Consider the following 27,985-nt stretch of genomic DNA (forward strand, 5'->3'; position numbering starts at 1 on the left):
GCAAGTCTTCCTTTGTCTAGCAGTGCTTTAAGAACAGAATCACAGGCTACAGTGCAGAAGAGGCACCTCGGCCCATCGAGTCTGCACCAATGCATAAAATGCCCTTACCTGCCCACCTAATCCCACTTGCTAGCACTTGGCACATAGCCTTGAATGTTATGGCGTGCCAAGTACTCATCCAGATGCTTTTTAAAGGATAATGAGGCATCCCACTTGGATGAGGTAACGATTGGCAGTTAGCATCTGTGGCCATCAGCCCAGTTGAATGAGGGGGGGAAGACTGTGGTGAGTAGGGGAGGAACAGAAAGAGAGAGAGAGAAAAGAAAATCATAGAAATCCTATGTGCAAAAGGAGGCAATTTGGCCCATCGAGTCTGCACCAACAACAATCCCACCCAGGCCTTATCCCCATAACCACACATATTTATCCTGCTAAACCCCCTGACACTAAGGGTCAATTTAGCATGGTCAATCCACCTAACCCGCACATCTTTTGGACTGTAGGGGGAAATCAGAGAATGCAGAGGAAACCCAAGCAGACATGAGGCAAACATGCAGACTCCGCACAGATAGTGACCCAAGCTGAGAATCGAACCTGGGTCCCTGGCACTGTGAGGTAGCAGTGCTAACCACTGTGCCACCCCAGAGAGAGAGAGAGAGAGAAAGAGAAACAAATTGTGAATTTTCCTGCTCGTGTCAATGAAGAGTTAACTTGTACCACTTCATCTTTACAGGGAAATGGTTGAGATAGTTCCAATTCTTTCCTGTAAGTGTGGGCCAGTTACATTGTTGGACCACAAGAGTTGTCTTTACAAACACAGAGGCATCTGCCAAGAAGTTTTCCAGCTTGGATCAGAACAAAAAGCTGCCAATCGGCAAAACTGCTGGGAATTGCTTTTCTTTTTGCAATCTGTCTAGATCGGAGCGTTTTACAGCTGCATCGGTACCATTAGATGTCTAGAACGTGCTGCTGTCTCGGCAAAGAATTTGACTGTGGTTAGTGGGTCCATTGAACAAAAGGGTTCTGTTAAATGACTGCACTGTTCTGGGTGGAAGGGCCCAGCTCCACATTCTGTGCTGAGTTAACACATCACAGCTAAAATGGCTGAGGTTCTTGGACTCAGTATGTTAGCATTCTCATTTCTGATCAGGCAGGGTGTTGTGAGACTTCTTACAGGGACATCGAATGCAGGAAGCCAAGAAAGACTTGAATTTTTTTTATTCCTCTTCACCTTAAGGTGTGCCAAAATGCTTCACTGAAGTACTTTTGAATTATAGTCATATTTATAATGTCGGAAATGTCATATCCAATTTGAGACTTGCCAGTTCCTACATAAGGCCAAGAAATAATGCCAAGATAATCCACTGAATGTAGGTTAGGACACAAAGAAACTTCTTCCATCTCTTGGGCAGTGCCATGGGGTCTTTTGCATCCACTTGAGAGGACATTCAGGCTTTGGATCTATTCACCACAAAGGCAGCACCCCTAACAGTGCGGTACTCCCTCAGATTTACACCCAAGTATCACATAGCTTATGCATTTGCGTTAACAAAAACAGAAAATGCTGGAAAAACTCAGCAGGTGTGAAGAAAGAAACCGACTCAACGTTTTGGGTCTGTTTGACTCTTCCTCAGAGCTGCTCTGGTGTATTTGAGTGTCTGCAGCGTGGTTAGTGTCGCACAACCTTCGAACTCAGAGACAAGAGTGACATGAAAGAGCCAAAGAGATTCATAGAATCCCTAAAGTGCAGGAGAGGCCATTCGGTCCATCAGGTTTGCACCAACTCTGACAGAGTATCTTATCCAGGTCCTCTCCCCTGCTCTATTCCCATAACTCCACACATTTTAACATGGTTAATAAACCTTGCCTCATCTTTGGACACTAAGGGACAATTTAGCATGCCCCATCTAACATGCACATCTTTGGACACTAAGGGGCAAATTAGCATGGCCAATCCACCTACCTACACATCTTTGGACACTAAGGGGCAATTCAGCATGGCCAATCCACTTAACGTGCACATCTTTGGACTGTGGGAGGAAACCAAAGCAGGCAGAGGAAATCCATACAGACATGGGGAGAACTTGCAGACTCCACGCAGAAAGTGACCCAAGGCCGGAATTGAACCTGGATCTCTGGCGCTGGAAGGCAGAAGTGCTAACCACTATTTGAATAGGGTGAAGCCATGGCAGCATCAGTATAAGACCTACCAGTTTGACATTAATACATCAGAGAGTTAATGAAGATGACAGCACCAATAGGATGCGGGTCAAGAGTATTGGGTGAGCTCGAAGTTGTGTCTGGGATCCTGGTCTACGAGCTAGAGAGACCAAGCTTTAAAAACATTAGACGAGTATACAAATCAAGGGAATATCTGAAGCCTGGGTTGGGAATTGTGTTTAATGGATAGTGGTATTGTGACATGGTGTTAACAGCACATTTTTCAGGAAGTCCATCAGTGAGTTAGCCATGGCTTGGGTCATTTGAGCTCAGGCCTTGAGAAGTCAGTCACATGGCAACTTTCAATGCTCTGTATATGTTTACAGTTCAAATTTTGCATGCACATAATAACCTCAGGTCATATTATTTTCACAGCTCCACCTGATTCATAACTCTGTAAGGCGGGGAGTCCTGAAATTTCCAAAACCCCCACCCGCTCAAATGTTGGTTCCCTGTGTGTAAATTTGCCTCTTTACACTCCCATATGTGTTCATCCAAGCAGCTGTTTTGTTTTGCATAATTAAAAGAGTCACCTTCCCACTGTGAATTTGGCTTTCTGGATGTATGTACTCCTCGGGTGCAGGACAGGGGATCAGGAGACCTTGCGTTTGATCTCTCTCTGTTCAGCTGGACCTGTGTGGACGTGAGATTAACCAGGGTTCCAGCTGTGACGGAGCTACAGTGCCTTCTGTTGATAAGGACATGAGTGCGGGTATCAGGCAATGTTAGGACCGCAAGTCTTCTGTCTTGCAGTAACCTGCTAAAAATCGCTGTCTGGACTGTGAATCACAAAGGGCCAGATAATGCCCCTGACCTCCCCGTATTCATGGAACTGTCCCCCAGGGAGATCCAGTGCCTTCAGAAAAAGACTGGGGAGGTAGAAACCAATCTTAAATAACAAATACCTGGAATATAATTTTGAGGCAGCATTAACAAAGTCTCACATCTGAAGCTGTTTGAGTAACCGACCCTATGACCCTGTCCAAGGTTTACTCTCCTCCAGATTTAGTCCATCTTCTCCAATTTTTTCTTGGCTGGGTTTGGGTATTCAGGGTTTTCAATGACTCCCTCTCCAAATTTCAATTCCAGGAAGCGCCTGTGATTGTTGGGTGCGAGGGCAGTTATCCCAGCAAACTGCATAGGAACCAGGGGCTTCAGAAAGTGCTCTGGGAATTCCACATCCTGCTTGTGATCCATCCAAGTGTTTTTGGTCATGATTCCGTCTCTGGCATGGAACGGCCACAGGTCAACGTGCAAGTGGTTGCTTTCGCTGTACTGAACTCGGTAGAAGTCGCCTTCCACCGCCTTTTCCCACACGTAGCCGTTCTCGTCCACAATCGAACCAGAGTCCAGGCTCCTCAGAAACTCGCAATTCTCCACATCGTCCAGATAAATTCCGAGATCCACGTCGTAGTCCCATGGAATGATGTCCTGGTGACGGACTGCTCCCAGAAGTGTTCCGCCCTCCAGCCAGTAGCGGACGCCTGAGGACTCCAAGATCTTTATGACATACTTGGTGGTCTCACGTAAAGCTTTGAGGCAGCAAGGTGGAGTCCACTTGTCCTGATACAGATACTCGGGTGTGTCATCGTGAACTGTGCCAAAACAGCGAGGAGTGTCCTTGTTGCACCCGTACCACTGCTCCTTCCCGCTGGCCTGCACTACACGCTTCAAGCCAAAGTCCTTGAAGAGTTGGGCCAACCTCGCCTTCGCGCCGAGGTCAGCTTTCCAGCGGTTGTGTGCCGACATGAACAAAGAGCGATGGTACGAGGAGAACGCTAAGCTCTCTGCCATCTTCACTTTCCAGCCGCGCAGCGCGGACTGAATGAAGAGGGATGTCATGAGTGGCCTCTCCATGGGTTGGGAGAGGTTGAACAAATCGTCTGTGCGCAGGAGGACGACGGCATCCCCGTCAATGGCATCGCATACCTGAGCTGAGGAAGGGCTGTAGACCGCGCTCCACTCCTTGAGGCTAACCCGCAAATTTAGGCACTGAACCTTTTCCTCGTCCTGAATGGGAGCTGCCACCATTTGAACCTTACCCCTGTCTGCCTCAAATTCTCGCAGCAGGCGGTCAAGCTGTTGGGTTGAGTCCAACTGCACCCCATCGGGCACCAGGAGGGTGTACTCGGTGTTGATGTAGAACTCGGGTCTCCTGACGTAGTACGGCTGATCCGGAGATGCCTTCAACAACACCACCTGCACGTTCTGTTTAACTGGCAGGCCCAACGGTGGGTATGGCAGTTTGTCTGCCACCACCACAATGGGCTGGTCAGGCCGCTCCTTCAGGAAGGACTGCACCACACCCACCACCCAGTTCTCAAAGTCTTCAAACTCTCGTATCAGCACGGTGATGCCAGCGAGCCTCGAAATTGCCAGCCTCCTGGAAGCAGCCTTCCCTGGGTCTTTGTGCCTCAGCATTTGTTGCTGAGTCCTGGAGACATAATAAAGCACGACTAGATTCACCATTATTGCACCAGTCAGCAGCATCTGGCAAAAGCTCACTCGCATTGTGCTTTTTAATAAATTCAGTAGTGTCGGTAATTAAACTAGCTCCAGTTGCAGCTTTTTTTGAACAGTCTCTTCTTGCCTCTTGACATCGCAACAATCAAGTCAGGATCCTGATTCTTGGACAACTAATAATTGCAAACAATTCACCAGAAAATGAAAGGTCTTCAATGGATCTAAAAGCAAAAAGAAATGTTTATGGAGCACCGAGAGCAAAATAGTCATCAACTGGTGAACACCTGCAGAATGGAATCTTCCCAATCTGGTATTCCTGATGTGGAGATGTCGGCGTTGGACTGGGGTAGGCACAATAAGAAGTCTCACAACACCAGGTTAAAGTCCAACAGGCTTATTTGGTAGCACAAGCTTTCGGAGCGTCACTCCTTCTTCAGGTGAGTGAAGAGTTGTGCTCACAAACAGGGCATATATAGACACAAACTCAATTTACAAGACAATGGTTATAATGCGAGTCTTTACAGGTGATCAAGTTTAACCGATGCTTAACCCTCTCTCCACTCATGTTGTCTGTACCTTTACGACTTGATTACCTGTAAAGACTCGCATTCCAACCATTATCTTGTAAATTGAGTTTGTGCGTATATATGCCCTGTTTGTGACCACAACTCCTCACTCACCTGAGTGAAGAAGCAGCGCTCCGAAAGCTTGTGCTGCCAAATAAACCTGTTGGATTTTAATCTGGTGTTGTGAAACTTCTTACTGGTATTCCTGAGGGCAGGGAATACTTTGCACTTCTAGAATACCTGACCAGAGAACATAAGAAAATAAGAAATAGGAAAAGGAGTAGGCTATACATGGCACCTTGAATGCATTGCACCATTTAATAAGATTATGAGTGAACAACAACATCTTGCATTTATATAGTGCCCTTAATGTAATAAAGTGTCCCAAAGGACTGAGCCACATTAGCAGATGACCAAAAACTTGCTCAAGAACTCTTTGAAGCAGCATCTTAAAGGAGGAAAGACAGATTGGAGTTTAGGGAGGGAATTCCAGAGCTTGGGTACCAGGCATTTGAAAGCAAAGCCATTTATAGCAGAGTGGTGAAAACTGTGGATGCTCAAGAGAGCTGAATTAGAGAAGGGTGGATATCCTGTGGGGTTGCAGATTTGGAGGAGATTACAGAGATGGAAAGCCATAGAGTGAGCTGAAAACAAGGATCTTCATATTTGAATCTCTCCAATCATATATTCACCCCAAAGTGACATGCTATGTGGAGTGTGACAAAGGTAGACTTCCCTTTCTTATCCTTCTCAATCTGCCTGCTGTCTTTGACATTACTAACTACATCATCCTCCTCTAACCATCTTCCTGTTGAGCGGGGCTGCAGTTTTTATTTATTTATTAGTGTTACAAGTAGACTTACATTAACACTGTAATGAAATTATAGGAAAAATCTCCTAGTTGCCAAACTCCGGCACCTGTTCGGGTACACTGAGAGAGAATTTAGCATGGCCAATGCACCAAACCAGCACATCTTTCGGATTTTGGGAGGAAACCGGAACACCTGGAGGGAACCCATGCAGACACAGAGGAGAACATGCAATCTCTGTACAGACAGTAACTCAAGCTGGGAATCGAACCTGGGTCCCTGGCGCTGTGAGGCAACAGTGCTAACCACTGTGCCACCCTGAGTTAAACCTGTATAGAACCTTGGTTAAACTACACTTGGAGTACAGTGCATAATTCTAATTCCCATCTTGCAAAATGAATTTAGGATCATTGGAGAACATGCAAAAAAAGATTCTACCAGACCTGAGAAGGTACAACTATCAGGAAAGACTGAGCAGGTCTGGGCCTGATAGTGAGGTAAGGTAAGGTAATTGACTATGGTTCACAAGCGCCCATTGACATTTTTCTCCATTAGAGGGAGACAACTGGTTATTTTAGAATTGAGATGTTGTTTAACTAGGAGATAAACACAGAGGTGATGGACGAACAGAACGTTCTGTGAGTTAGGACAAAGGGAGCAAAGTTGTGTATGATCTCAAAGTTATGATTAGTTAGAAGTGCATTGAAATGGTCAAGTATAGAGATATCAAATTCATGAATGATGGTTTCAGCAGTAGATGAAGGTGGCACAGTGGTTAGCACTGCTGCCTCACAGCACCAAGTGCCTGGGTTCGATTCCCGACTTGGGTCACTGTCTGTGTGGAGTTTGCACGTTCTCCCCACGTCTGCGTGGGTTTCCTCCGGCTGCTCCGGTTTCCTCCCACAGTCCAAAGATGTGCAGGTTAGGTGGTTGGGCATGCTAAATTTCCCCTTAGTGTCAGGAGGACTAGCTAGGGTAAATGCATGGGGTTATGGGGATAGGGCCTGGATGAGATTGTTGTTGGTGCAGACCTGAAGGGCCGAATGGCCTCCTTCTGCACTGTAGGGATTCTGTGAACTGAGGAAAGGGCAGTCGGATGATGTTGCAGAGATGAAAATCAATAGTCTTTGTGATGGTGCAGCTATGTGGTTGGAGGTTCGTCCTGAGATCAAACCTACACCAAGTTGGCAAAAAGTCTGGCCACGTCACACTGAAGTTTGCGCAGGGAACTGAAGACAATATCTTTGGTCTTCCCAATGTTGAGCTGGAGGAAATTTGTGCCCATCCTGTGTTAGATAAGCAGCGTGACAAATTGGAAACAGTAAAAGGGGTCATATGAAGTTTTGATTTTGATTTAATTTATTGCCACATGTATGAACGTACACTGAAAAGTATTGTTTCTTGTGCACTATACCGACAAAGCATACCGTTCATACAAAGGTAAGGAGAGACTGCAGAATGTAGTGTTACAGTTATAGCCAGGGTGTAGAACAAGATCAACTTAATGCAAGGTAGATCCATTCAAAAGTCTGACATAGCAGGGAAGAAGCTATTCTTCAGTAGGTTGGTACGTGACCTGACTTTTGCATCTTTTTCCTGACAGAAGAAGGTGGAAGAGATTATGTCCAAAGGCGTGCAGGTTAGGAGGATTGGCCATGCTAAATTACCCCTTAGTGTACAAAGATGTATAGGTTAGGTGGATTGGCCATGCTAAATTACCCCTTAGTGTCCAAAGACATGGGGGTTAGGTGGATTGGCCAGGCTAAATTGTCCCTTGGTATCAGAGGGATTGATTGTTAGCCACTTTAAGACTTGAACCGCAGGTTAGGTGTAAAGATTCGCATTCTAATCAGTAATCTGTAAACTGTCTGTGCTTTATATGCTCTGTCTGAGGCCAGAACTCTCCATTCACCTGACGAAGGGGCAAACCCCGAAAGCTAGTGAATTTACTATCAAATAAATCGGTTGGACTGAAACCTGGTGTTGTCAGACTTTTTACTGTATCAGAGGGATTAGCAGGGAAAATACATGGGGTTACAGGGATAGGGCCTGGATGGGATTGTTCTGGTTGCAATCTCGATGGGCTGAATGGCCTTGTTCTGCACTGTTGAGATTTTATGATTCTCTGATGAACATAGGCTGGTTGAGCAAAATGTAAATTACCTTTAGGATTAACTGGTCAGGTCAGGCTGACAGTGCACTGACACCTCCCACGGTCAGTCCTAATTGAAATTCAAGGAAGGAAGGTCTGTGTGGAAGCATCCATTGTGACCAGCTCAATTGAGAATCACTGGGGTGTTAAAAATTTAAAAACACGCAGGTGCTTTACATAGAAGTTTTTGGCACTGAAAGCACTTTATCCTTTAAAGAATACGTTCAGGCCAGTCAGTTCAGACTCATAGGGTGTTGGCACTTACTGTTTCCAAGACTTCAATGAATTGAATGAAGAGCCAAATTTCCTGGCAGCTGATTTAACATCGGAATCAGACACAGACTGTACCTTTCTGGCTGCAATAAAAGGAATAAAACAAGAGCTTGCAGTTGTACAGTGTCTTTCAGATCTCAGGACCGTCCAAAACGCTTTACTTTGAAGTGTAGTCACTGTTGTAATGTAGGAAAATTTGGCAGCAATGTGTGCACAGCAAGGTTCCCACAAACTTAAATCATCTGTTCCTCGATGTTGGTTGAAGGTTTAAACATTGGCCAGTACATGGGGAGAACTCCCCTGCTTTCCATTGTGCCATGGGATCTTTTACAGCCACCCGAGGAGACAGACTGGAGTAGCATAGAATCGTGGAATCCTTACAGTGCAGAAGGAGGTGATTCGACCCATCGAGTCTGAACCAACCCACCTTTTATCCTACCCAGGCCCTATCCCTGTAACCCCACACATTTACCCCACTTATCTCCCTAAACTACACATCTTTGGCCCTTTGAGTCTACACTGAGGCTCTGAAAGGGCACCTCACCCAAGTCCACCACACCCCTCCTCCCCAGCCATATCCCCGTGCATTTAGCATGGTTAATCCAACTAACCATCATATCGTTGAACACTAAGCGGCAATTTAGCACGGCCAATCCACCTAACCTGCACATCTTTGGATACTAAGGGGCAATTTAGTAAGGCTAATCCACCTAACCTGCACACCTTTGGACACTAAGGGACAATTTAATATGGCTAAATCCATCTAATCTGCACACCTTGGGACACTAAAGGGCAATTTAGCATGGCTAATCCACCTAACCTGTACATCTTTGGACACTAAGGGGCAATTTATCATGGCCAATCCATCTAACCTGCACATCTTTGGACACTAAGGGGCAATTTGGCATGGTCAATCCATCTACCCTACACATCTCTGGACTGTGGGAGGAAATAGGAGCACCAGGAGGAAACTCAGGAAGGATATGCAAACTCCACACAGTCATCTAAGGCCAGAATTGAACTTGAGTCCCTGGCGTTGTGAGGCAACACCACTGTGCCACCCAGCTGAAAGATGGCACTTCTGATGGTGCAGTGCAAGTAGCTGGACAAAATATTTTAATAAAAGCTCTCTCCACCGATGTTGCCTCGCCTGCTTAGTATTTCCCGCAGGTTCTGTTTTTATGTCAGGTTACATGCATTTTGATTTTTGTAATATTTTCTGGGTGGGATTGTTGTCGGTGTAGGCCCGAGGGCTGAGTAGCCTCCTCCTGCACTGTAGGGATTCTATGTTCAGCAGGTAATAGGGAAGGCAAATGGATAGTTGGCCTTTAGTACAAACGAAATGTAGTATAAAAACAGGGCAGTCTATAACTATATAAGGCACTAGTCAAACCACACCTGGAATACGGCGAACAGTTTTGGTCCCCTTATCTAAGGAGAGATATACTGACATTAGAGATAGTCCAGAGAAGGTTCACTAGGTCGGTCCTGGGTATGGAGGGATTTCTTTATGAGGAAAGAGTGAGTAGGTTGGGCCCTGTATTCATTGGAATTTAGAAGAGTGAGAGGCAACCTTATTGAGACATATGGGGTTTGACAGGGTAGCTGCTGAGAGGTTGTTTCTGCTTGTGGGAGAGTCTCGGACCAGAGTGCAAAATCTCAGAGTAAGGGGATCACCCAATGAAGACAGAGATGAGGAGGAATTTCTTCTCCTAGAGGGCAGTGAATCTGTGGAATTCTTTACCTCAGAGGGTTGTAGAGGCTGGGTTGTTAAGTATGTTCAAGTCTGAGGTAGACAGATTTTTAATCATAGAGTAATAGTCATAGAGTTATACAGTGCAGAAAAGGCCCTTCAGCCCATTAAGTCTGCACTAACAGTAACCACCACTAAAGTTGCACTAATCCCATTTTCCTGCACTTGTCCCATGTTCTTGAATGTTAAGATATTTCAAGTACTCACCCAAATACTTTTTAAAGATTGTAAGGTTTCCGGTCTCCACTACCTTTCCAGGCAGTGCGTTCCGGATTCCTACCACTCTCTGAGTGAAATCTTATTTTCTCCAATTCCTCAAATCAGTTATGGAATTGAGGGTTATGGGGATAAGGCGGGAAAGTGGAGTTGAGGATTATCACATCAGATCAGGCGTGGTCTTATTGAATGGCAGAGCAGACGTGATGGGCCAAAAGGCCTGCTTCTGCCACTACGTCTTGTGGTCTAATAGCCTCTTTCTATCTACAAGGACATATTGTGGTTTAGTAGGCCTCTGAGCCAGAAGCTTTGGGCTCAAATCCCATTTTAGGTCTTGTTGGTATTGGAAGGCGCATTCATGATACAATTCACCTGATGTGCGCACACATGCACTTTCTAGAATGAGTTCAGGTACAATGACCTTGGCTGATTCTCTCCCCTCTAGTTCAGGGATGCTGTAGCATCCTGATACCCTGATTGCCGTCTTGCTTATTCAGCGGAACGAGGATTAAAGCTGGGTTACCCATGCTTAAAAACAAAATGTAGACAGAGATTTATCTGAAATTAAGAAATGATTTCTTCCACCTTTAGTCTAGACGCATCCTTCACACTGTCAGTTCCAGTTTTGTTGATGACTTCTGCGCATTATAAGACATGTCCAAATGGCCAGAAATGCTGGATTGTCTGAAATTAAACCAAATTAGTTACTAAATGGAAACAGGTACAGTGTAATAAGAGAACTACTGAGGCAGATGTAGGGGAGTTCTATAAACTAGTTAGTCATCAATGAGTTAACGAAGAAAGAAAAATTAAAACCAGTCCTCACAGTAGTGGCACGGAACACAGTGGTTAGCATGGCTGCCTCACAGATTCGATTCCTGGCTTGGGTCACTGTCTGTATGGAATACATCATGTATGGAATTTGCACATACTCTCCATGTCTGCCGGAGTTTTCTCCAGTTGCTTTGGTTTCCTCCCACAGTCTGAAAGGTGTGTTGGTTAAGTGAATTGGCCATGCTAAATGCTCCCTCGATGTAGGAGAAAGAAAAAAGAAACTACACAGGAAAAGGCCATATGGCCCTCCAAGCTTGTGCTGATCATAACGTTCTAACGAAAGAAAAAAGCCTCCTGCCCTTATTCGGCCCGTATCCCTTCTTATTCATGTACCCATCGAGACGCCTCTTAAGTGTTATAAATGTTCCTACTTCCAACACCTCCTCTGGCAGCGCATTCCAGACTCCCACCGCCTTGTGCATGAAAAACTTTCCCCGAACAGATGCCGGAGTGTGGCGACTAGGGAATTTTCATTCATTGCAGTGTTAATATAAGCCTGACTTGTGGCCCTAATAAATAAACTCTAAAAAACTGTATCTGACTCTTTGCTTTATCTGTCCTGGGAATGTTTCATGGAACAGTGTAGAGTGAGTTTTACTCTGTATCTAACCCTGTGCTGTACCTGTCCTGGGAATGTTTGATGGGTGACAGTGTAGAGGGAGCTTTACTCTGTATGTAACCCTGTGCTGTACCTGTCCTGAGGGGTGTTTGATGGGGACAGTGTAGAGGGAGCTTTACTCTGTCTCTAACCCTGAGCTGTACCTGTCCTGGGAGGGTTTGATGGGGACTGTGTAGAGGGAGCTTTACTCTCTGTCTAACCCCAAGTTATACCTGTCCTGCATGGTGTTAAATCTGCTGCCTCACAGTGTCAGGGACACAGATTCAATTCCTGGCTTGGTTCACCATCTGTATGGAGTCTGCACATTCCCACTGTATCTGCATGGGTTTCCTCTGGGTGCTATGGTTTCCTCCCACAAATTGAAAGATTTCCTGATTAGGTGCTTTGACCACACTAAATTCTCCGTCAGTAGGGGATTTTCACAGAAACTTCATTGCAGTGTTAATGTAAGCCTTACCTGTGACACCAATAAACAAACTTTAAAACTGTAATTCCTTCTCCAGTCTATTATTAAGTTATCTGCTGGTTTGAGGAAAGGATGAGGCTTAGTGAAATATCTCTATCGATTCTAGAAGCTAACCACTTGATCAAGGTACCAGCACCAATAGGACTATACACCAATAACAGTCAGCAACTTCAGGAGAAGGACGTTAACATTTTTTTTTGATGAGAGGATAAGAAAACTGAAGTGGCAGATAAACAACTAAGATACTTTGGCATCATAAAAATAAAAATGAATTTGTTAGCTGTGGCTCAGTTGGTAGTGCTCTCAACTCTGAATCAGAGGATTATCCTCATCAAACACTCCCAGGACAGGTACAGCAAGGGGTTAGATACAGAGTAAAGCTCCCTCTGCGCTGTCCCCATCAAACACTCCCAGGACAGGTACAGCACAGGGTTAGATACAGAGTAAAGCTCCCTCTACACTGTCCCCATCAAACACCCCTCAGGACAGGTACAGCACAGCGTTATATACAGAGTAAAGCTCCCTCTACACTGTCCCCATCAAACACTACCATGACAGGTACAGCACAGGGTTAGAAACAGGGCAAAGCTCCACCAAACTGCCCCCATCAAACAGTCCCAGGACAGGTACATCATGGGGTGAGATACAGAGTACAGCTCCCTCTAAACTGTCCCCATCAAACACTCCCAGACAGATACAGCATTGGGTTAGATACAGAGTAAATCACCCTCTACACTGGCCCCATAATACACTCCCAGGACAGGGACAGCATGGGGTTAGATGCAGAGTAAAGTTTGCTTTACACTGTCACCATCAAACACTCCCAGGATAGGTACAGTATGGAGTTAGATACAGTTCTTTTCAGAGCTTATTTGTTAGTGGCACAAGCAGGCTCACATTAACATTGCAATGAAGTGTTGTGAAAATTCCCTTGTCGCCACATTCCGGCACCTGTTTAGGGCAAGTTTTTCATAAAGAGAGTGTGAATGCCTAGAACATGCTGCCAGAGGAGGTGGCGAAAGCAGGCACATTAGCAACACTTAAGACGCACCTGGATGGGTACATGAATAGAGAGCAAGTAGAGGGATATGGGCCAAAGGGCTTTTTCTTTAGTCCTACTGAAGCTCATAAATCTAGGCAGTCACTTCCAGTGCAGCAAGGGGTGGCATTAAACTGAGGGTCTGACTGCTCTCTTCCAGAGCAGGGGACAACTTCCTAATGCACCAGCCATATTTATCTCTCAATAACATCGCCAGAACTGATGATCTTGCTGCTTATGTGAGCATGCCGTGTGCAAATTGGCTGTTGCATTTTCTACAACAGAACTTCACTACAAATGTACTTCATTAGCTGTGAAGCTCTTTGGAATGCCCTGAGATCATGAAAGGTGTCATATAAATGTGAGACATTTTTATTTCGTACATTCAAGACCACAGGAAGTCCTAAAGCGTTTTCCATTTTCATTAAGTACTTCTGAAGTGTTGTAATATAAGAAATACAGCAGCAAATCTTCAAACTTCTGCTTATTTTCAAAAATGAGGAACACAGACAAATGCTTTTATATTTCAGCATCTGATCCGTTAAGTTGCAAAGTGGGTGAGAATCACAGGTTGGCACAGCTCACACAGGCCAACCAATAAAGCACTTGTTCATCCCTGCACACAAACAGACTGGTTTAGCTCATCACACTGAGCTCCGCGTCTGCAACAACAACCCCTCCAATAATCAAGGACCCCATGCACCCCTGACATTCTCTCTTTCACCTTCTTCTATCGGGAAGAAGATACAAAAGCCTGAGGTCACGTACCAACAAACTCAAGGGCAGCTTCTTCCCTGTTGCTATCAGACTTTTGAATGGACCTACCTTGCATTAAGCTGATCTTTCTATACACCCTAGCTATGATTGTAACACTACATTCTGCGCCCTCTCCTTTCCTTCTCCATGAACGGTATGCTTTATCTGTAAAGCACACAAGAAACAATACTTTTCATTGTATTCCAATACATGTGACAACAAATCAAATCAAAAGACAGCTTTGTAAAATAACATGCATCCACTTGGCTGTTGCCCAGCTCTCCGTGTCCTCTCTGTGACCCAGAAGAGGCAGGTTTTCGACTCTTACTTTCAGCTGGACTTGGGTGGCCAGCCTTCTCCCCACAACTCTAATCTCCATGTTGTCTGTAGGTCATCTCCCCTTGCTCATTGCATTTTAACCAGCTTGGATCAGCAGCTGCTAAGTCCTGTGTTAGTTAGCCCAGGGTAGAGACCACAAACCACTGAGTGATCAGAAAATCATAGAAACCCTACAGTGCAGAAACAGACATTTCGGCCTATCAGGTCAACACCAATTCTCCAAAAGAGCATCCTGCCCAGACCCTATCCCCGTAATCCCACATTTTTACCCCACTAATCCTCCTAATCTACATCTTGGGATGCTAAGGGACAATTTTTAGTATGGCCAATCAACCTAACCTGCAGAGGAGAAAACACTGGAAAATCTCAGCAGTTCTGGCAGCATCTGTAAGGAGAGAAAAGAGCTTACGTTCTGAGTCCAGACATCTTTTTTGTCAAAGCTTGGTTTGACAAAAATTTGTTTCAGATTACAGCATCTGCAGTAATTTGCTTTTAACCTAACCTGCACATCTTTGGACACTAAGGGACAATTTAGCATGGTCAATCAATCTAACCTGCACACCTTCGGACACTAAAGGGCAATTCAGCGCGGCCAATCCACCTAACCTGCACATCTTTGGACACTAAGGGACAATTTAGCATGGCCAATCCACCTAACCTGCACATCTTTGGACACTAAGGGACAATTTAGCATGGCCAATCCACCTAACCTGCACATCTTTGGACACTAAGGGGCAATTTAGCGCAGCCAATCCACCTAACCTACACATCTTTGGACACTAAGGGACAATTTAGCATGGCCAACCCACCTAACCTGCACATCTTTGGACACCAAAGGGCAATTCAGCACTGCAATCAATCTAACCTATGCATCTTTGGGCACTAAAGGGCAATTTAACATGGCCAATCAACCTAACCTGCACATTTGTGGAAAGAAACTGGAGCACCTGGAGGAAACCCATGCAGACACAGGGAGAATATGCAAACTCCACACAGTTACCCAAGGCCGAATTGAACCTGGGTCCCTGATTCTGTGAGGCAGCTGCATTAACAACTGTGCCACCCTTGGACACTTCAGGTCCAGCTGAAGAGCACTCTCCCCAATAGCTGAAAACCGGCACTCAAGGTAACCTGATAACCTCTAGAAATTATACAGTTAAACAGTATATTATAATCGTATTATTGGCTGTGCTCTCCGTAATGCATCCAAGACAAGGAATCTGATGTTATTTACAGTAACCATATTTACAATGGTTTCAATTTCACTTGCACACATTTGTGGTCAAAGAGATTAATATTAAATATAACTTATCTTTAGTTAATTAATAATACTTTGTTTTATTATAGTTGGCTGATAATGAATAGACTGTGTTCCTGCTGTCATACATGAGCTTCCTAGCTTGGGGGTCTGTCTGTGGATGCAAGCTGGAGTGTTCCATGCAGAGGCAGGGTTTTGAATCCTTCAGTATTGGCCTCAAGTCTCCAGGAATTGATGATTAATCTCCAGGACATTGGTGTGAGAAAACGCTGGGAAAAAAAATTATTGTTTTTTTTTAAAAATGCCTCTTTGAACACTCCGATTTATTAGTTATAAAAGTATTGGAGTTTGTAAAAGCTATTTGACTGTAAAAGATGGTACCACAGCTAACAGAAATTAAAGCAATCACGAAAGATTTCACAGGTCAGGTCCAATTTGCTCCCACAGTCTGAAAGACGCACAGGTTAGGTGGATTGGCCGTGCTATATTCCCCCTCAGTTCACCTGAACAGGCGCCGGAGTATGGCAGTTAGGGGATTTTCACAGTAACTTCATTAAAGTGTTAATGTAAGCCTACTTTTGACAATAAGTTTTATAAACGTTAGTACTTGTGGGAGAACCCAAATCTCAGCAGCAGCAGGGGAATAAATCCAAGATAGTTACTAACAAATCCAATAGGAAAAAAAGGAGAAACTTCTTCACTCGGAGTAGTTTGAATATAGAATCATAAAATTCCAACAGTGCAGAAGGAGGCCATTCAGCCCCTCGAGGCTCCACTGACAACAATTTCACCTAGTCCCTATCACCATGACCCCATGTATTTACCCCACTAATCCTCCTGACACCAAGGGGCAATTTTGCACGGTCAATCAACCTAACCAGCACATCTTTGGACTGTAGGGGGAAACCAGAGCACCTGGACGAAACCCACGCAGACACAGGAAGAACGTGCAATCTCCACAGAGACAGTGACCCGAGGCCAGGAATTGAACCTGGGCCCCTAGTGCTGTGAGGCAGCAGTGCTAACCACTGTGCCAACGTGCCACTCGCAAACTCTATATTTTAGGAGGTCGAGGCACGTAGCTTTAAAGTGATTTTAATGTAAAATTAGAAGAGTACATGAGAGAAGCTGGAATATAAAGATATCTTGACTGAGATGAGGCAGATGGAATGGGAGGAGACTTGCATGAAGAAGAACATTTAGTTGGACCGAATAAATACATTCCAACAAGAAAGAAAAATTGCAAAGGGAGGACCTACCTTCGTAATTAAATAAAAAAAATTAAAGATAATGGGTTGGATTTTCCAACCTCGCTCATACTGGGATTCCCCAGTCCCTCTATAGTGAACAGAGATTTGGCTGAGCGCCGATTGACCAGGGGAGGATAGTGGCCAGGGGAGGATAGGCTGCTGTGAGGATGTACATGTTGGCTACCGATGGAGGTGTATCAATGGATAAAGGCTCATATTATGAAACTTCCAGAATACTTTCGACTATGGTTGGCAACCCTCTTCAGAGTACTTTCGCAATCTTTGATTTACCGTTACTGATCTTTATGACTGATTTCCTGTTACAGCGCATTCCAGATCTTGGTGCTTTTGTGACTGGCAGGATTACCCACAAGGCAATTTGGAGTTAATCCATCTTTGGCCACGTTCATTCCTGTCCAAGCAAATAATGTTAAAGTACAATTTAGTCATGTCTACTCTGCGATGGGTTGTTATAGGGGACCTTCTTTTTGCACCAACTAGTTACTAGTGGGCAGCAGGTGGCACAGTGGTTAGCAATGCTGCCTCACAGTACCACGGACCCAGGTTCGATTCCTGGCTTGGGTCGCTGTCTGTGCGGAGTTTGCACATTCTCTCCAAGATGTGTGGGTTTCCTCCGGTTGCTCCCACAGTCCGAAAGATGTACTGGTTAGGTACATTGGCCAAGCTAAGTTTTCCCTCAGTGTAGCCGTACAAGTGCCGAAATGTGGCAACTTGGGGATTTTCACTAACTCCATTGCAGTGTGAATGTAAGCATGCTTGTGACAATAATAAATAAACTTTAATGATCATGGTCTTGAATGTAAAATTGTTCCCATTATATCTAATGCAAGGTGTGGTTCAGTGAATAGCACTCTTGCCTCTGGGGCAGAAGATTGTGGGCTTGAGTTCCGCTCAGACATAATCTAGGCTGACACTTGGAATGCAGCCCTGATTGAAGAGTTACAGAATTGGAGGTTCCAGTTTCCATGTGAGATGTTAAAACAAAGCCTTGGCACATTTTGAGAGGAGGGAGCGTGTCCTTCCTTGTGTCTCAGTCAATATTAAAGTAAAGTTTAATTATTAGTCCCTAGTAAGGCTTACGTTCACACTGAAATGCAGCTAATGTGAAAATTTCCTAGTTGTCACACTCTGGCACCTGTTCGGGTACACTGAGGGAAAATTTAACATGACCAATTCATCTAGCCAGCCCACCTTTGGGCACTAAGGGTCAATTTAGCATGGCCAATTCATCTAACCAGCACATCTTCTGGCACTAATGATCAATTTAGCATGACCAATCTTTGGACTGTGGGAGGAAACCAGGCCACCCGGAGGAAACACACGCAGACACAGGGAGAATGTGCAAACTTGCTATAACCCAAGGCTGGAATCGAACTAGGGTCCCTGGTGTTGTGCGGCAACAGTGCTAATCACTGTGCCATCCCCAATATTCACAAAGGAGTGTTTATACTCCTGGACTAGTAATCCAAAGGTCTGGACTAATGGTTTTAGCAGCCTGAGTTCAAATTCTACCACAGTAGTTGGGGAATTTAAATTCAGATAATTAAATAAAAATCTGGAATAAAATAGCTAATATCACTCCAAAAATGTGCGGGGGTGGGGGGAGGGCTGGGAGGGAGAGAAAGACTAGCTAGGGTACATTCGCGGAGTTACGGGGATATTGCCTTGATGCAATTGTTGTTGGTGCAGGTTTGATAGGCCAAATGGCCTCTTCCTGCCCTGTAAAGGTTCTGTGATTCATTGTGTGATTTCAGGAAGAAATTAGATATAACTCTTGGGGCTAGAGGGAGGAAGATGGGTATCAGGATATTGAATTCGATGAGCAGCCATGATCAAAATGAATGGTGGAGCAGGCTTGAAGGGTGAATGGCCTGCTCCGGGCTTCTATTTTCCATATTTCAATGTGACCACAAAGCTATCCAATTGCCAGAAAACCCAACTAGCTCATTAACAGGCATTTTAGAAAGACAACACCTCTATTCTGACTGATATGAGACAACACACCCACAGCAGGAGAGTTGACCTGAGCGGAAATGTCAAAGCTGACACTCCAAGAACTACTGAGGCAGTGTTGCACTGCTGGAGGTACCAACCCTGCGGCAAGATATTAAACTATCCGCTGGCTAAGGTGGATGTAAAAGATCCCATGGCACTATTTCAACATCAACATCATTAAAGCAGATATAAATGCAAAATACTTCAGATGCTGGAGATCTGAAATAAAAACGGAAAATGCTGGAAAAACTCAGCAGGTCTGGCAACACCTGTGGAGAGAGAAACAGTGTTAACATTTTGAGTCCAATATGGGTTCACAAGAAGAATTGTATTTGGACTCTGTTTTAAAGTTGCTGCCCCTTATCCTAAAACCTCTTATCCTAGAATGCCCAACAGGAGGAAGCAGCCACTCCACATCTACTTTATCCAGATCTTTTATCATCCTGTATAGCTCAATTTGATCTCCACTTATTCTTCTAAATTCCAGAGAGTATAATAAGTTAAAGTTTGTTTATTAGTCACAAGTAAGGCTGACATTAACCCTGCAATGAGGGTACTGTGAAATTTCCCTAGTCGCTACACTCTGGCGCCTGTTCGGATCAATGCACCCTAACCAGCATGTCTTTCAGACTGTGGGAGGAAACTGGAGCACCCGGACGAAACCCATGCAGACATGGGGAGAACATGCAGACAGTGACCGAAGCTGGGAATTGAACTGGGTCCCTGGTGTTGTCAGGCAACACTGCTAACCACTGTGCCACCGTGCTGCCCTAAACTATTCAATAAACCGTGCTTGTGAAGAATACTATATAACTGTGAGTCTTTCTTTTTTTACCGCCCTCTGATATAGCCTAGAACACCACTGAATTGTATTCAAGAAGGAGGCTCACAACATTGTTTGGGGATCGTGAATCTTTTGGAACTCTCTTCCCCAGAGAGTAAAAGTCACCATATTCCCAGATGACCATCATCTGCTCTTCCCTTTGAGGTGGCGAGCTGACTGGTGGCGACTTAACCTGAAGATCACCGCAGCTCAAGATTGGGTATTCTCAGCTGGTATGGGAATTGAACCTGTGCTGTTGGCATTGCTCTGCATCACAAAACAGCCGTTCAGCCAACGAGCTAACTGATCCATACCCCCCCACTCCCACTTTGTTTTAAGGATGAGCATAAATTTGGGCGACACGGGGCACAGTGGTTAGCAGTGCTGCCTCACAGTCCAGGGACCCGGATTCGATTCCAGCCTCGGGTGACTGTGTGGAATTTGCACCACACATGATTACGTTTGCTAGTTGTGGGAGCTTGCTGTGCATGAATTGGCTGCCATCTTTCTTACATGGTAGCCAATTAAGTTTTTTTTTGAACTGCTGTTGTAAACGATTTTGGGGTGTCCCAGAGTTGTGAAAGGCACTCCATACTTGGTTCTTTCTCTACAATCGTTATTCCTTCAATGGGGGAGAGTGAAAGTTCAGATATCAGTCCCTACCATAATTGTGGTTCCCAACTCTTAAAAGTTTTATTTATTAGTCAAAATCAGCTTACATTCACACTGCAATAAAGTTACTGTGAAAATCCCCTAGTGGCCACACTCTGGCGCCTGTTTGGGAGGGAGAATTTAGCATGGCCAGTTCATCTAACCCACACATCTTTGAACTGTGGGAGGAAACTGGAGCACCTGGGGGAAAAATGTGCAGACATGGGAAAAATGTGCAAACTCCACACAGGCAGTGACGCAAGCCGGGATTCGAACCTGGATCCCTGGTGCCTAGAGGCAGCAGTGCTAAACACTTATCCTACTTCCTGGGAATCACACTGAATTTGTATTGATTTCCTGGGCACTCTTATGAGCAGCCCGGAGTTTTGTGCCCATGTGTTTTTTTTCTGTCTCCTCTGGGAAAGGCCTTCTGGTGCTGAGCACACAACCAACAGGCACATTAATAAACTACAAGAAGCCTGACCTTTTGAACATAAATATAATGCCATTTATAACCTGTCAGCAAGTGTCTTGTGATCAGGCACTCTGCAGTCAGAGATCACACGATCAGACCTTCAGGAAGAGTTGCATAACAATATATGACCCACACGCAGCCAAGTCTGCCACAACTTATGTTTAGCATTTTGACAATGGATTTATATAGATTACCTTCAAAAGTGCAAGTCCACTCTTGTGGTCACTTAACATCTTTTCTAGTGTGTCTCTGCCATATTTTTATAATATTTCAGCACAGAAATAGACCAAAACATCTATCAAGACTATGTTGGTTCTCCACATGACCTAATCCCATTCTCCTTTCCCTGCCCAATACCCTTTAATATCTCTTTTTTAAACAACTACATACTTAATCTTGGTACTGATGTGACTTTGCTTGTAAATGTTCAGCTATAATTTCACTTGCTGTTCAGTGATAGATTAAAAAACACGAGGATTGATTTCTATTGATGTTTGTGGTGTCATGAACCTTGTAATCACTCCCAGCTGTGACCACTGCTACCAAGGCCAGCATTTCATAGAATCATAAAATCCCTACGGTGCAGAATGAGGCCAGTCGGCCCATTGAGCCTGCACTGACAACAATCCCACCCAGGTCCTATCCCCATAATTCCATGTATTTACCCTGCACAAATCTCTGTGATACTAAGGAGCAATTTAGCATGGCCAATCCACCTAAACCACACATCTTTGGACACCAAGTGGCAATTTATCATGGCCAGTCGACCTAACTTGCTCATCTTTGGACGCTGAACGGCAATTTAGCATGGCTAATTCACCTAACCTGCACATCTTCTTTGAGAGAGAATGTTCGAGGTGCATGAGATCCATAATTATGCTGGTTACTTTGCCGAGGCAGCAGGAAGTGTAGACAGAGTCAATGAATGAGAGGCTGGTTTGCGTGATGGATTGGGCTACATTCACAACCTCTTGTAGTTTCTTGCAGTCTTGGTTACATCAGGAGCCATATCAAGCTATGATATAACCAGAAAGAATATATTCTATGGTGCATCTGTAAAAGTTGGTGAGACCAGGGTCCAGAATCCCAATAAAGGTAACTATGATGGCATGATAGTTGGCTATGATGGACAGTGGACAGGTAATGGCAGGCATTCAAGAAATGAATGGGTGAACTCCAAAAATGGTTTATTCCTCTTTAGTGCAAGAGTGTAAAGGAAACTGTGGCCAAACAAGGGCTTACAAGGGAAATTAGAGATTGTATTTGATTCAAAGAAGTATACAAATTGGCAAAAAAAATCAACAGACTTGAGGATTGGGATCAGTTTAAAATTCAGCAAAGGCGGACTAAGGGGTTGACTGAAAAACGGAAAAAAGTGAACTAACAGGCAACATAAAAACTGACTGTAAAAGTTTCTATAGATATGTAAAGAGAAAAAGATTGACAAAAATGAATGTGAGCCCCTTACAGTCAGAAAGGGGAGAATTCATAGAGGAACAAAGTGGCTAAGGAACTAATTTGTACTTTGCTTCTGTCTTCATAAAGGAAGACATGAACAATGTACCGTGAGTTCTGAGAAGCATTTAGGAGCTGAAGGAACTCAGTATTAGTAGAGAAATAGTTTTGCGGTAATTAATGGGATTGAAGATAGATAAATCTCCTTTGCCTGATAATCTTCACCCCAGAGTAATTAAGGAATTGTCCCCAGAAATAGTACGTCCATTGGTGGTCATTTTCCAAAATACTTTGAACTCTGGAATGGTTCCTACAGATTGGAGGGTATCTAATGTGTGGCCTCTATTCTAAAATGGAGGTCGAGAGAAAATAGGGAACTTTATACCAGTGAGCTGAACATTGGTAGTCAGGAAGTTGCTCGAGAGCATTATCGAGGATTTCATAACACACAGCATTTGGAAGACAGTGTATAATCAGACAAAGTCAGCATGGATTTACAAAAGGAAGATCATGTTGGACAAATCTACAGGAATTCGTTGAGGATGTAACTAGTAGAGTTGATCAGGGAGAACAGGCGGATGTGGTTTATTTAGATTTTCATCGAGAAGGAAAGGAGAGAGTGCAGAATCTAGTGTTACATGCATAGCTAGGGTGTAGAAAAAGATCAAAATATCAACTTAATGTGAGATTGGTCCATTAAAAGTCTGGCAGCATGGTACAAGCTGTTTTTAAGCTTCAGAATTTTATATCTCAGAATTTTATATCTTTTATTCAACAGGCCAAGGTGAAGAGACTATGTGTGGGGTGCATGGGATCTTTAATTATGCTGGCCGCTTTTCTGAGGCAGCGAGAAGCGTAGACAGAATCAATGGATGGGAGGCTGATCTGAGTGAGGGACTAGGCTTTGTTCATAGCCCTTCGTAGTTTTTGTGGTCTTGGACAAAGCAGGAGCCGTACTATGCTGTGATATAACCAGAAAGGATTATTTTCATGGTACATCTGTAGAAGTTGGTGAGAGACGTAATTTCTGAGAAAGTAGAGGAGTTGGTGGGCTTTCTTATCTACAGTGTTGGCATGGAGGGACTAGGACAGGATGTTGGTGATCTGGACACATAGAAACTTGAAGCTTTCAACCATTTCTACTTCGTCCCCATTGATGTAAACAAGGGCATGTCCTCCCTATGCATGAGGACCTTGGTGTCCTCATATATCAACTGCTGAAAGTAAGCACGTAGGTACAGCAGGCATTAAAGGAGGAAAATAGCGTGTTGGCCTTCATAGTGAGAAGATTTGAGTATAGGAATAGAAATGTTAGAACATTGGTGAGAACTTGAGTATTATGTGCAATTTTGGTGTCCATTTTTGGTGCAGAGGGACCTCGGGGTCCTTGTGCATGAGTCGCAAAAACCCAGCTTGCAGGTGCAGCAGGTGGTCAGGAAGGCGAATGGGATGCTGGCCTTCATAGCGAGGGGGATTGAATATAAAAGTAGGGAGGTCTTGCTGCAGCTGTATAGGGCATTGGTGAGGCCGCAGCTGGAGTACTGTGTGCAGTTTTGGGCGCCGCACCTGCGCAAGGATATTTTGGCCCTGGAGGGAGTGCAGAGGAGGTTTACTAGGCTGATACCGGAGTTGAGGGGATTGAGCTATGAGGAGAGGCTGAATAAACTAGGCTTGTACTCGTTAGAGTTTAGAAGAATGAGGGGAGATCTCATTGAGACGTATAAGATGATGAATAGGATGGATAGGATAGAGGTGGAGAGACTCTTCCTGCTCAAAAAAGACAGTAGGACTAGGGGGCACAGCCTCAAGATAAAGGGGAGGCGGTTTAGAACGGAGTTGAGGAGGAACTTCTTCACTCAAAGGGTGGTGAATCTCTGGAATTCTCTGCCCGTTGAAGTGGTGGAGGCTGCCTCGCTAAATATTTTTAAGAAGCGGGTTGATGGGTTCTTGATAAGAGAGGGGATTAAGGGTTATGGGGAGAGGGCGGGAAAGTGGAACTGAGCCACAACAGATCAGCCATGATCTTATTGAATGGCGGGGCAGGCTCGAAGGGCTAGATGGCCTACTCCTGCTCCTATTTCTTATGTTCTTATATCTGAGGAAAGAAGTTCTTGCATTAGATGGAATGCAATGAATGTTTACTAGGCTGATTCGGGATGGCAGGACTGTCATATGGGGAGAGACTAAGTTGGTTAGGATTATATTTGTTGGTGTTCAGAAGAGGATATCTCTTAGAAACTTAAAATTCTAATAGGATTCAATAACATAGAGTCAGAATGTTGCTGATGGCGGGGGAGTCCAGAACTAGGGAAGAGTCATAGTTTGAGGATAAGGGGTAAAAGACAGAAGGGGAGAAATTTTTTCAACCAGAGGGTAGTGATTGTTTGGAATTCACTACCATAGGTAGTTGAGGCCAAAATGTTGTGTGATTTCAAGAATAAATTAAATATAGCACTTGGGGTGCTCAGGTTTCCTCCCACAGTCCAAAAGACATGCTGGTTTGGTGCACTGGGCATGTTAAATTCTCCCTTGGTGTACCCGAACAGGCGTGGCGACTAGGGGGGGATTTTCACAGTAACTTCATTGTTATGTTAATCAAGTTAAAGTCCCATAGGTTTATTTCGTAGCACAAGCTTTCGGAGCGCTGCTCCCTCTGAAAGCTTGTGCTACCAAATAAACCTGGCATTGTGAGAGTTCTCAAGCCAATCCAAAGCCGGCATCTCTAAACCATGCTGTCGCCTTCTGCGCCCGTTGGGCACCGCAGGGGCTGGGGTGCATTATTGACCCTAATAATCACATTTCAATTTGATGTTTTCAAGTTTCCTTTGTACTTTGACTTTGTTCAGGCTGTTCCCTCTCCTTTTGGGGAGCTGCCCCTTTTACTTTGTCCTGATTTCACTTGAGTTTGTTTATTTGAGTTTGACCTTAAAAGAGGCCAAATCATACTGTGTTCATATAAGCCTACTTCTAACACTAATAAATAAATTTTAAAACATTCGCTCCCCACAGATGCTGTCATACCTGCTGAGATTTTCCAGCATTTTCTGCTTTAGTTTTAGACTTTTGAATGGACCTACCATTCCAAAGATGGTATTCCATTCCAAAGTTCAAAGATGTGCGGGTTAGGTTGATTGGCCATGCTAAAAATTGCCCCTTAGTGTCCTGAGATGCATAGGTTAGAGGAATTGGTGGTAAAATATGTAGAGATATGGGGGTAGGGCCTGGGTGGGATTGTGGTCAGTGCAGACTCAATGGGCCGAATGGCCTCTTTCTGTTCAGAAAGTTTCTATGATTATATGATTTCTATATTGATCACTTAATGGGCATTCTTAGCATTTTCTCAGCCTTCTGTATCCTCATTTACATTTCCTTTGTCCAATTCCACAGTTCCTTCTCCACCCCAATAGTACAAATCTCTGCTGATTCTCTTTGCTCTGATAATGGGTCATTTAGACTCAAAACATTGGCTCTAATCTCTCTCAGTAAGAAGTCTGGCAACGCCAGGTTAAAGTCCAACAGGTTTATTTCGTAGCTGACACCACTAGCTTTCGGGGCTCTGCCCCTTTGTCAGGTGAGTGGGAGTTCTGTTCACAAATAGGGCATATAAAGACACAAACTCAATTTACAGAATACTGATTAGAATGTGAGTCTTTACAGCTAATCTCACTTACTGTCCTGTCTGGAGACAATACACATCTCTTTAACCTATGCTTAATGCTATCTCCACTCACACTGTCTGCACCTTTAAGACTTGATTAGCTGTGAAGACTCACATTCTAATCAGTATTCTGTAAACTGAGTGTGTACCTTTATATGTCCAGTTTGTGATCAGAACTCCCCACTCACCTGACAAAGGGACAGAGCCCCAAAAGCTAGTGGCGCTGCTACCAAATAAACCTGTTAGCCTTTAACCTGGTGTTGTGAGACTCCTTACAGTGGTGACCACAGTCCAACGCCAGCATCTCCACATCATGCTTGTTGGTGATCGGTGAGCCCTTTGAACCTGTCACACTTTTGTATAAAGGCACACGCTCTGTTTACAGAATACTGATTACAATGCGAGTCTTCACAGCTAATCAAGTCTTAAAGGTGCAGATAGTGTGAGTGGAGATAGCATTAAGCATAGGTTAAAGAGATGTGTATTGTCTCCAGATAGGACAGTAAGTGAGATTAGCTGTAAAGACTCACATTCTAATCAGTATTCTGTAAATTGAGTTTGTGTCTTTATATGTCCTATTTGTGAACAGAACTCCCACTCACCTGATGAAGGGGCAGAGCCCCGAAAGCTAGTGGCGTCTGCTATGAAATAAACCTGTTGGACTTTAACCTGGTGTTGTGAGAGACTTCTTACTGTGTTTACCCAAGTCCAACGCCATCATCTCCACATCTACTCTCTCCCCATAGACCTGCTGAGATTTTCCAGCATTTTCTGCTTTAGTTTCACATTCCAGCATCCTCAGCATTTTTGCTTTCAGTTGATTTGATGTGCACAATAAAGAGAAGCTTCCCTCATATGCATGCACACACACATACCACCACCACTCAGATCCTTTCTTTCTCAATGAATAACTCTTGACTAAGGGGGAAGGTGTAGGATGTTGTGATGAGCACTATTTGGCAGGAAGTCGGCCCTCCGCCGCGGCTAGAGCGCATGCGCCGCCCATTCAGGCGGACGGGGAGCTCACTATCTGGCAGGGGGGCCGAGACAAGGACGAGGGCGGCCGAGAGATGGAAGGGCAGCAGCAGCAGCAGCAACAGCAGCAGCCAGCCGCCATGGCTTCGACACTCGGCGGTCCTAACCCGGCGGCGGCCTCCTCCTCCTCACCCAGCCCGGAGAAAATCACCTCAGACAACCCTCACGAGCCGGATTCTTACACGGTGCCGGGCATTTTGCACTTCATCCAGCACGAATGGAGCCGCTTCGAGATGGAAAAGGCGCGATGGGAAGCGGAAAAAGCCGAGCTGCAAGTGAGTGAGTGAGAGAGAGAGATGGGGGGGGAGTTGTGGTATGGGTGTGTAAAAAAAATCAGAACCGAATTCCGTTTTCTCCACCTTTGTCGATCCCCGACGTCGAAAGCCGTCGATATCTGAGGAAAAGCCAGGTCGAAAACGCGCTCTGTAAAGATTTTTTTTAAAAAAATTACCTTCTATTGTTGCGGAGGGGTCGGTGGTGCGCCGCCATCTTGCATTTAAAGATGGCGGATTGTGGTCATGTCATTAGTCCCCCCCAAAAAAGAAACCCCTATTGGAAATATTGACACTTTTGTTTTGAAAAAAAGATTATTTGCAATCAGTGCTGCCCATGTATGGACTCTGACGTTGCTTGTAAAATTTACGTGTCGTGCATGGTTGGAATTGTCTTTCCAAAATGTCAAAGATTCCTCCCACCCGTGCTCTGTCTTCTGAGAATTTGGGCTCTGTCCTGCTCTGGTTTTTAACGGGAGTAGTAGTGATTTTGCAAAAAAAAGATTGCAGAACTCACTGGTGGTCTTCTGTCACTCCCTCGAGAGAGAGAGATACATGCCTGGGCCAACATGGAAGCAGCAAGCTGA

General features: G+C 44.6%; 2 protein-coding genes across 9 annotated transcripts in view; one reads left to right on the forward strand and one right to left on the reverse strand.

The window, feature by feature from the left end:
- Positions 1 to 2,363: 2,363 nt before the first annotated feature.
- fkrp (fukutin related protein) lies at positions 2,364 to 27,614 on the reverse strand. Of its 8 annotated transcripts, XM_080218348.1 has the most exons (5): positions 27,578 to 27,611; positions 15,892 to 16,032; positions 11,038 to 11,136; positions 8,476 to 8,566; positions 2,364 to 4,904 (listed from the first exon to the last, which is right to left on the reverse strand). In XM_080218348.1, exon 5 carries the CDS (start codon positions 4,729 to 4,731, stop codon positions 3,226 to 3,228), a length of 1,506 nt encoding a protein of 501 aa, XP_080074474.1. In that variant the 5' UTR covers positions 4,732 to 4,904; positions 8,476 to 8,566; positions 11,038 to 11,136; positions 15,892 to 16,032; positions 27,578 to 27,611; the 3' UTR covers positions 2,364 to 3,225. The 8 variants fall into 8 exon arrangements, with proteins under 8 accessions (XP_080074474.1, XP_080074475.1, XP_080074479.1 ...); XM_080218349.1 differs by lacking the exon at positions 15,892 to 16,032 and having other exon boundaries at positions 27,578 to 27,614; XM_080218353.1 differs by lacking the exon at positions 8,476 to 8,566.
- The window catches only part of LOC145362265 (striatin-3-like), a 59,184-nt gene continuing 58,258 nt past the window's right edge, over positions 27,060 to 27,985 (forward strand). The window contains exon 1 of the mRNA XM_080218347.1: positions 27,060 to 27,401. Coding sequence (XP_080074473.1) covers positions 27,162 to 27,401 — 240 coding nt within the window. The 5' untranslated portion in view covers positions 27,060 to 27,161. The remainder of the gene's footprint in view (positions 27,402 to 27,985) is intronic.

Source organism: Carcharhinus amblyrhynchos, unplaced genomic scaffold (genome assembly GCF_965287045.1).
Source record: "Carcharhinus amblyrhynchos unplaced genomic scaffold, sCarAmb.v2.hapA scaffold_37, whole genome shotgun sequence".
Taxonomy (NCBI): domain Eukaryota; kingdom Metazoa; phylum Chordata; class Chondrichthyes; order Carcharhiniformes; family Carcharhinidae; genus Carcharhinus; species Carcharhinus amblyrhynchos.

Coding starts and splice junctions, on each gene's coding strand:
- fkrp (XM_080218355.1), bottom strand. CDS start 4,731: ATGCGAGTGAGCTTTTGCCAGATGCTGCTGACTGGTGCAATAATGGTG.